The 9,870-nt window shown below is 42.6% G+C and overlaps 1 protein-coding gene across 1 annotated transcript; it reads right to left on the bottom strand.

The window, feature by feature from the left end:
- Positions 1-2,631: 2,631 nt before the first annotated feature.
- LOC110877564 (putative oligosaccharyltransferase complex subunit CG9662) lies at positions 2,632-3,451 on the bottom strand. Its single transcript, XM_022125718.2, has one exon. The coding sequence runs from the start codon at positions 3,362-3,364 to the stop codon at positions 2,906-2,908; it is 459 nt and encodes a 152-aa protein (XP_021981410.1). The 5' UTR covers positions 3,365-3,451; the 3' UTR covers positions 2,632-2,905.
- Positions 3,452-9,870: the final 6,419 nt, after the last annotated feature.

Genomic DNA, 9,870 nt, shown 5'->3' with positions numbered 1-9,870 from the left:
AATATAATATTTGAACAACCATAACCATTTCTTTTGAACGGAAAATTTCATTTTTTTACTCCTTGTGAGGGTTAAACCCGTGATCTCCCAACTTAGATGCTCCTAAAAGATTTGCTTCTCCCATTGGGCCACATAACCAAATTAACCTTAAAGAATAGATTACCAAACGTTAACCTCATTTAACTAGACAAATAGAAATCCTTGTGTGCGCTCATTCATTTAATAGTTCTCACCTAAAGGTCACAGTTAGCTAAACGTTCGGTTAATTTATAACCCTAACTAGACATGATTTGTTTGATTTCTTCAGCTAGCTTATGCAAACAGAACCTTCGTTAGTGTGCACCTTGAGCTCCAATCGATCAACAAGCCAACAATTTATTAGTAATTATACGTGGATGGGAGAGGGGGGGGGGGGGGTTGGGTCCAATACTCCGATTGGCAAAACCATTAGAGTTAAGATGTTGCTTCCCTTGAGGTCAAGGATTCGAGCCCCGCCAAATAAGCCGTGATGATATCTATACTAGATGGCCCACAAACTAGGCCCATTATATTTAACTGAACCCAATTAACATAACCCGACATGACCCGATTCCACCCATACCCAACTATACCAACCCAAACAAACCCGTTACATTCACCCAACAACCGATTAGACCGTTTGCAATCAATCCTTCGGTCATCAACATCATTTGTTAAGCTATTTCAACGAAATCTCAAAAAATCCTGTGAGTTTAAGCAAACTAAGAGTATTTAAGATTTAATGTCCTTAAGATCTATGGTTTTGTTAGGTGTGAAGCGGGAGAACAGAATCATTCTTCCAACATCTTTGTGAGCATTAAACCCTCAGTAAGAAACATAAACCCAAAACTTTGGTATTTCATTGTTACAATACGAGGAGGAGGGTATTAGGGTGAAACTAAGTCATTTAGACCTTACCGGTGATGTAAAAAAATAATGAACTGAAAAAATAAAACTTTTTTTTATAGAAACGTGAGTTATAAAACGAAAACAAAGCAAAACCGAGTGTTTCTATGCATGTTGAAAGCACAGCTGCGCCAACATGTAAGTATAAGCTACATGGTTGGGTATTATAGGTGGCACGATCATGCACACACCAAACAGAAGAGTGAAATGTAGATTTCAACCCACTAACTTGTTAAAAGCTCAGATTTTAGCATACACATGGAAGAATTTCATTAAGCATGAGATAAACCTATAACTAAGCGTATGAATACCAAAATGAATACTAGGAAGTAAGGCATGATAATTTTAACTATGATTTAGGTCACATCAGTAAATAAGCAGAGAAACGACCGGAAACCCAGGATGCTTGGCTAAACATCTAGCAAGGCGAGTTTAAGTGAAGACTTGCAAAACGGAGATATATTATAGTATTGCATGCTAGATATGCAATCCATGACTTTATGTATACATATATTATAGTATGCATAGTGGGCGTTACAGATTCAAGTGGTATTGTAAACTCAGAGTCGGCATAGTATCTAAACGCTAAATCTAGCAAAGTCACGGACATCTCACTATGAAAGAGTTGTGCTAAGAATTTATGAGCATGTGTAAATTACATTTCAAGACGTTCATTATTGTTTTGATGAAATTGTCTGTTTTACAATACTCACCAGACATATTTTTTCAAGCATGTAACCATTAGAAAGAGAACTAGAAGCAGAAAGGAGATTTGGAGTAAGCACTTGTAAATATAGATTAGATTACTTATCAATTCAGACTTGAACCGTGGGTTATAAATTTGTTTCCACTGCTAAGTTGAGTGTCAATCGGTCACGTTAACCACTTTAGGGTGGGGTGGGACAACATCGCAATAGGGGGTAACCACGAGAAGCCTAACACGCAGTCAAAGAAGTATCATATTATCAAGTAGTGTAGTATCACAATATATGCAAGCTAACTCAAACAGTCAAGTACTTAACCAACATCACCATCTCTCTTGTCTCTCAGCCTGATGTTTTAAACTACATTCGGTCATATTTGCTTACGCCTATGTCAAGGCCCATAGGCTCACTCAAAGCGCATAGGCCAAGCCCGGGCCTGTGTGCCAAAAACTCGAGCTTTTTTAAGCCAGGCACATAGTATAAAATACCCTTTTTAACGTGATTTAGGCTTGTATAGGGCTAATTTAGAGTGTTTTCTGTTGATTCCATGTTTATTTTGGGGTTTCATGCTGAAATTTGCTATGTTGGGTGTCAATCAGTCACGTTAACTCCGTTAGGGTGCCACGAGATGCCTAACAGGCAGTCAAAGAAGTATCTTATCTGAGTTTAAAATAAGAAAGACTTCAACTTCATATTAACAAGTAGTATAACACAACCTATGCAAGCAGCAAGCTACTTTCAACTTCATATTAACAAGTAGTATCACACAACCTATGCAAGCAGCAAGCTAACTCATAAACAGTCAAGCACTTAACCAACATCAACACCTCTCTCTGTCTCTTGATGTTTTAAACTACATTCAGTCACATTCGGCTATTCACGTATGCGTTATGTCCAGAATCCTATAAACTATCAGTTTAAGATCACCCAAAGTCATAAACTAGATGAATTTCAAACTGACAAACCAAGAAATTAACAGAAATATGATAGCAATAAACAAAACTAGTCATGAAAATAGAGGCATCCCTACTTAACATCCATATATCAGTCTACAAATCACTTACATAATATCATTTATAACCTTATAATCCTTAATCTTCTTAATCCTAACTCTCATAAGCATACTCAATTCTTGCCTAACAAACATAAACACAAAGATCTCAACAATCTATAATCCTTTTCTCCATTACATTCAACAATCTCAAACATTTAACCATCAAATTCCGAACTATCAGCAGTCTAATTGCTCATCAAAACAACACAACTTTGAAAACAAATCAGCGAAGATAACCAGGAATCTTAATACGAAGAAACAGCATACTCATGACATAGGCAATAACCAAACACGAAACACCAGCAGCCGCAAACGAAACCTTAACACTCTTGGCCCGATTGGGGGAAACGGCAAGGTCCATAAGTATGATTCCTAATCCGCCGAGAACAAACATGAATCCAGAAGAAAGTCCTTCAATAATGTACTGGCCGTTGACTCTGCCGGACATGAAGACGACCGGGCGGACGGTGCCGGTGCGTGGATCTTGGGTGGATCCGATGCCGGGGGGTTCAACGATAACGTCGTACACGACGCCGGAGACGACGATGAAGTAGGTGAGGAGGACGAGGGAGAAGACGGTCATGGCGGAGGGAAGGGGGACGGTGGGGAGCTTCAGGCGGAGGCGCGGTGGCCGGAGGAAGGAGAAGGGGAGGAGGGAGAGGGTGTGGAAGAGTGGATCCATGGTCGTGGTTAGGGTTTGTGATTCAGGTGAGTGTGGAAGTAGATAGTTTATGGGTGTGGGTTATAATGGTGAAGGGGAGAGGAAACAAAATGAAACATGGAAAGTTAAGGTAGACAAAAGTGATTCGGTATCGGTTTGGTTTGTTACTAAACTGTAACTTGTTAGGGTGTAAGGAGTGGTTAAACATTTGATAGTGGCAAACTAAAAAATCAATCAATCAGAGTGTGTCACGTCAATCAGTGAAAAGTGTTTAAACTTTGCTGAAAAGTATTGGCAATGGTTAGACACTTCGTGAAGTGATAAACTTCAAAAAAAAAGGTGTGATTGGTTGATAGATGTCATGAATCCCACCCCACACTACCCTCTATCTCTCATACCCTCCATCTCTCTCTCCTCCGATCATCTCCCCGAATCGTCAACCCTCCCCCGCATCCGCAACCTTCACCGAGCGGCAAACCCACCGGCGGCGGTGTTACCGCGCGGCAAAGGCGGTTTGCCGAGTGGGTTTGCCGCCCACTCCGTATACCCTTAGGTTAACTAGCGTGGGAACCTGCCCCTTGCCACATCGGCTCGATAGCGCCCGGCACACTAGCCCGGGCATGTGAAAGTGGGGCGTTATTGAACGTCTCGTGAGTTAGTTGGCGAGCGCCAACAGTGGAAAGTTTTGAAATGTTGTTTTTTACCATTGTGAACGGTAATGTTTATTTAAAAAAATCAACTAAATTTATTCTTTATCATTCTATATTTACCTATTTAAACCAACCTTTTAAACCATTTTTACTACTAGGGCTGTAAACAAACCCAACATTCAGTGAACAGTTCGTGAATCGTTCGACGAAAGGTTTGTTTAAGTTCGTTTGTTTAATAAACGAATGAACATGAACAAGAAATTCCGTTCGACTAGTAAAATGAACGAACATGTATTGAGGTCTCACTCGTTCAATTGTGTTCGTGAACGTTCGGTAACGTGTTCGTTAACGTGTCCGTTCATTTGCGTTCACTCATGTTCCTTTGTTGGTGTTTTAATAAAAGATTTTTGTACTTTCGTATATTTTAGAGTAATTTGCCATTTTAGTCCCTGAGGTTTGACCAAAATTACCACTTTAGTTCAAATAGTTTTTTTCTTGTCATTTTAGTCCAAATAGTTTTGTTTTCTGCCATTTTAGTCCCTAGCTTTTGTCATTTTTATCGACCGCCACCACCACCTCCCCATCCCACCCCATCACAACCTTTTATTATCGCCACCACCTGCCTGCACAGTCACCACCCACCCACCCCACCACCGACACCACCCACCATTTCCACCACCACCGGCCACTTTTCCGCGCACCCACATCATCAACCAACACCACTGCTGTAACACCCCGTGTCGCGGAAGTCAAAGTCAAAGTCAAGATTGAAGTCAAAGGAAGAAAAGATTGCTAATTGCGATCTGTCTCTCCTTGCCCAATTCCTGTTTTGACTTCTTTGACTCGTAGAATAGTATGTTTTATTTTTCACTTTATTTGTATTATGTGGAGTATTAGTTAAGAATCGCAGTAATCAATGTATACTTATCGCTATGAATCGCCTACGACTGTGAACAATAGGAAGTAACAATGCGATAAAGTCAACTAAACGTTAATCGAACGAATCTAATCAACATCGCACTCGCAACTCGAATTACGCATTTTGGTGATTGTTATACGTGTGTGTGTGCCTTATGTGTTACTTGTGCATGCTTATTTATGTTATGTGTGGAAGTCAATCGAAACGCAATCAAACTCAATCGAAATTGAATCGTAAACGCTAAACGAATATGAAATAAGGATGCTTGTATGTAGATATCGTATGATAATTGGTGGAGAAAAGATAGCGCAAGATATGAGTAGTTGGGATTAAAAGTAATTTGACTAGGAAAACTCTATCGCATCGCAACGCTTGCAAATCGAAATCGAAATGGCAAAACTCGTCACACCGAATGCTCAAATCAAGCGACCGATCGATCAGGCAACCAGCCGATCGACCAGCCGTCCGCTAGGACTGCCGTCCGATCGGACAGGCTGTCCGATCGAGCTGCCTGGCCGATCGACCAGCCCTTTCCTCTTTGGGTAACCCTATAAATACCCCATGTCACTTTCATTCTTTCCACTTTTGGCAAGTGACGTCCGACCAACGCATTCTCCTCACTTTTCTTCAGATTTCTCTCTATTCCGGTAAGATCTCGTCCTAAATCATGTACTTCCTTAATCTACACGCACTCCTACACCTTTCTATCTTTTATATCTTAACTTTTAACCGTGAAATCACCAAGATTCAAGGTGTTCTAGGATGACGTCATCATGTGTTCTTGAAGAACTTCATGTTTTGGCCTCAATCCACCAAGAACAACTTAGATCTAACCGATTTCCACATAAACAAACAAAGATCTTTTATAGATCTAAACATATTCACAAAGAAAAGGATTAAAAGATGGTTTTCCAACTTTCTTTCAACTCTTTTACACTCAATGCCTTCAAAACCGATAGAAACGGAGCTGGTGCCGACCTACTACTCATTCTAGTGGTTGTGTGGTTCGAGATCCGGGATTCTATCCACGAAGTTCACCGATTTCGGGTTAAGCATGGAACACCGTCATGAAAAGTTAATTGACCGGATTTGGGTGGTTCCTGTCCGATCAGGAGTACCAAGTAATGACGAGGTTACCATTGTTTTACACGTTATCACAACACCTCGATAAAAACGACAAACAATCAAAACAACCAAGTGTAAGACGAACATGTCGACCAGGACGGAGTGTCGTCCGATCGGACTGCTGTTCGATCGAACAGCCAATCCGATCGACTGGCCAACCCGAACGACTTGCACCTTGGGTCCCACACTTAAACTAGTCACCAACATTTGAAGTCTGATCGTTGAACGAGTTGTGGTCTGATCGAACTACTGTTCGATCGGGTTAACAGCTCGAACATGTGACAATTAAACTTCAACATTTAAACAATTTTCAACATGTTCAATGCACTAGGAATGCCACCCGACCGAACTGCTATCCGATCGAGTGACAACCTGCTGTGAACTTGTTCTCACTGAAGTGCCCAACCAATCGGGTTGCCGGCCGATCGAACGACTGTCCGATCGACCGACCTGAAAGGGTAGAGATCCATCATACACAAACACATCCTTCCTAAATAAAGAAACAATCCACTTGAACGGCCATCCGACCGGACAGCCGTCCGAACGGACTGTCGCTCGCACGATCAGCTGTCCGACCGGACTACCATCCGATCAACCAGCTGTTCGACCCCACCAACACTTGTTTTCGTTTTACGCGTCTCTTACCGTATCATTTTGATCAGGCTAACCATACTCTCAAGCGCTCCCTTCAATCCATTCAATCGCTGTGAGTATACTCGATCCCCTTTTGTCTTCGCACTTTTGGGTGTTACATACGTTACTTATACAAAATCACAATCGAACACACTACGCAATACTTTAAACGCTAACCGTTACCGCATGTTATACGTGACTTAATGAATGCTTGTTTGTTATGTTTACACATGGAATGCTGTCTACCTGCCTTAGCAACGATAGTACTATAGTTTGGACTCAGCACCCGTTCACTTGGGGGTTGTTAAGTACAATTATTTGCATGGATTGCAGTGGTGATCATGTATTACGAACTGCCTTGGGCAGTCAACCCGCAGTCATTGGTATCGATAGGTTCATGTCGATAACTAACATGCTTCGTTTTACTCAGTGTACGTGCTAGTTATGCGTAAACTATTTCGAACTCTATATGCTAATATCAAACTTGTATGCTCGCCTTTACACTATGTGTATTGACTTTTATTTTAACATATGTGACAGGTGCTTAAGGTGTCTATTTGCTTGGAAATCAAGGCTAGGAAAGAATCTTAGAGACCAACAAATAGTTGTATGTACTAATGAAACCTGAGTTGTCAGAACAGAACAATTTGCCTAGATTTGTACTGTAATAATTGTATTATCTTATATGACATGGTATGGGACGTGTTACTTAAAATATTTGGTAAATATAATTGTTATGGAAACTTCTGGACAATCTGTTTCACTCAGTGTCGCGCCCCGATGTTTCCGCCATCGGTTGGGGTGTGACAGATTGGTATCAGAGCCATAACTATAGGGAATTAGGCAAGATCGACCTAGTCCGGGTCGGTGTCTTAGAGACCTAGTCTATAGTTAGGACCCAATCGACCGACTCGTGCATGTCCAGTAGGGTATGCATGAGCTTACTACAATTTCTCATTATTCTCGCCTAGTCTACACTATCACTGCACTCGAAATTTCCATTTTGGATAGGTGATTAAGTCGAGATTAGGTGTAAAAACCGCAAACTCTCGATTAAATTGCTTGTTTGATCTGTATTTATCTATAAAACGCAAGAATTCGCGTTGAACCAGGAGTGAAATCCATACTTTAGCGCGGATTTTCGTCTCTATTTTACTAAAATAGGAAAGAAGTTGTTAAGCTAGGGGTGGAACCCTAACCTTGACGACTTATTCCGACTTTTATTCGGTTTTTCCAAAAACTCTCACCAAAGTCTCGACGGACTCCAACGACCTGAAGTCACTGAATGACTAAAGGGATGCGTGCCGAACGCCCAAGAATCGAGGCAGAAGCACGATCCTGAAGGTCAAAATGTGTACGACAAGTCCTTGAGAATAGTCGAACCACTTTGGATAGTCAATGTCTAATAGCCGCAGACAATCTATCTCTCGATTTTATGTGTTTCGATTCTGAGCCCACAACTGCTGACTCTGATGATTCGTTGATTTTACGTGTTTGTATGTGTATTTACCTGCTTATGTGTTAAATTTTGGAGACTTATTCGGTTTTGCCTTCACTTCGATCGACACACATGACTCGCACTACACTTCTATCCCAAAACACTGACAAATCGCTAAAATTATGGACGATCTCATGCTATGTTATACGCTTATACTATACTAATCGCTATGCTAAACGCGATCACTATATTCAAACGTTCGCAGACTTTGAATGATAGGTTTATGTATTCTGACTGCCTCTTGAGATCATGTGCTTATGTGTTTCTGTGATAATGTGCCCTGCGTACTTATGTGCTTATGTGCTTCTGTGCTTCTGTGCTTTTGTGCTTATGTGCTTACATGCTTGAACGTGTTCCTAAGCTTTAATAGTAGACGTGAGAGGTGAGATTCGATTATGACGTGTCTGAGACCTATGACAATGTTTGTTGCAGACAATGTCAACTGGACCATCATCTGGACCTTGTCACCCACGACTCACTCGCCACGAACAGAGGGACAAACGCCTTGCTGTCATCCTCGCTAAGCAAGTGGCCAAGGTTGTGCCCCAGATCGTGAGTGAAATTTACGAGAATGTTAGCAAATCATCTGAGGAGTTTAGAACCGAAGCTCCTAAAGTTGCTACCAAGACTGCTTTTAGCTTCAAGCAGTTCAAGGCTTGCGGTCCAAAGGAATTCACTAGAGAAGATGGCCCAACGGCTATGTTTCAATGCTTCGATTCCGTCGAAATCACTTTGCGTCAGAGCGGTTGTCCTGAAAATCTCTGTACCCTAAACGCTACCGACGTCTTCCAATCCCGCGCATTAGACTGGTGGACGGCCGAGAGAAACAAACGCGGAAATGATGCAGCTTATGAGCTGACCTGGGAAGAGTTGAAGGCCATCATGATGGATGAATTCTGCCCTCCCCATGAACGCCAAAAGCTGGAGGACGAGTTCTGGAACATAAAGCAGAAGGATGGAGACAACGCTGCCCTGACTGCTCGCTTTAAGCAGCTCAGCATCATCTGCCCCGATCAAGTGAAGACGTCTGACATGGCTATCAGGAAGTACATCCGAGCTCTACCCGACTGTGTTGCTGATTTTGTGCATGCCGCCACGACAACAACGATCGAAGAAACTTACTTGCTTGCCGCCGAAATCAACAACAAACGGGTAAAAGCCGGTTTCTGGGATAAAGCTTCAAAGAGTTTGCACCAAGTCACTGCCGCACCAGCTTCCGAAACCGCCACCGCTCAACCGTCAAAGTCCTCACGCCGTAGGAAGAAGAACAACAACAGCAGCTCCAGCAACAAGAACTGTGCTGCTACGACCATTGCTGCTCCCCTTCAAGCCGTACCAGCTCAGCAGCAGTCTCACCACCGCCCAGCTCCAGTTACCTATGCACCGCTTGCAAAGCGTGCATACACAGGCCCCCACCCTGCTTGTCCAACATGCTCTTATCACCACCCGGTGGGTCTCGCCTGTCGTTTCTGCGCTTACTGCAGCATGTACAGCTACTTCACTGTCAACTGTCGTACTGGTCCCCGCAACACCGCAGCTCCTGCTCCTGCTCATCAAGCTCTGCTCCCGGCTCCTCAAGGCCATCAAGCGGCTCAGGCACCCGCGAACAACGCCCGAGTCTGCTTCGCATGTGGTGATCCCAACCACTTTGCGAACATGTGCCCGAACATGGTTGTGAAACAAGAGCCCCAGCAGCAGCAGC

Source organism: Helianthus annuus, chromosome 9 (assembly GCF_002127325.2).
Source record: "Helianthus annuus cultivar XRQ/B chromosome 9, HanXRQr2.0-SUNRISE, whole genome shotgun sequence".
Lineage (NCBI taxonomy): Eukaryota > Viridiplantae > Streptophyta > Magnoliopsida > Asterales > Asteraceae > Helianthus > Helianthus annuus.
This window is presented reverse-complemented; position numbering and strand designations above follow the sequence as displayed.

Bases quoted from the DNA above. Each gene is read 5' to 3' on its own strand.
- LOC110877564 (XM_022125718.2), bottom strand. From the start codon at position 3,364: ATGGATCCACTCTTCCACACCCTCTCCCTCCTCCCCTTCTCCTTCCTC.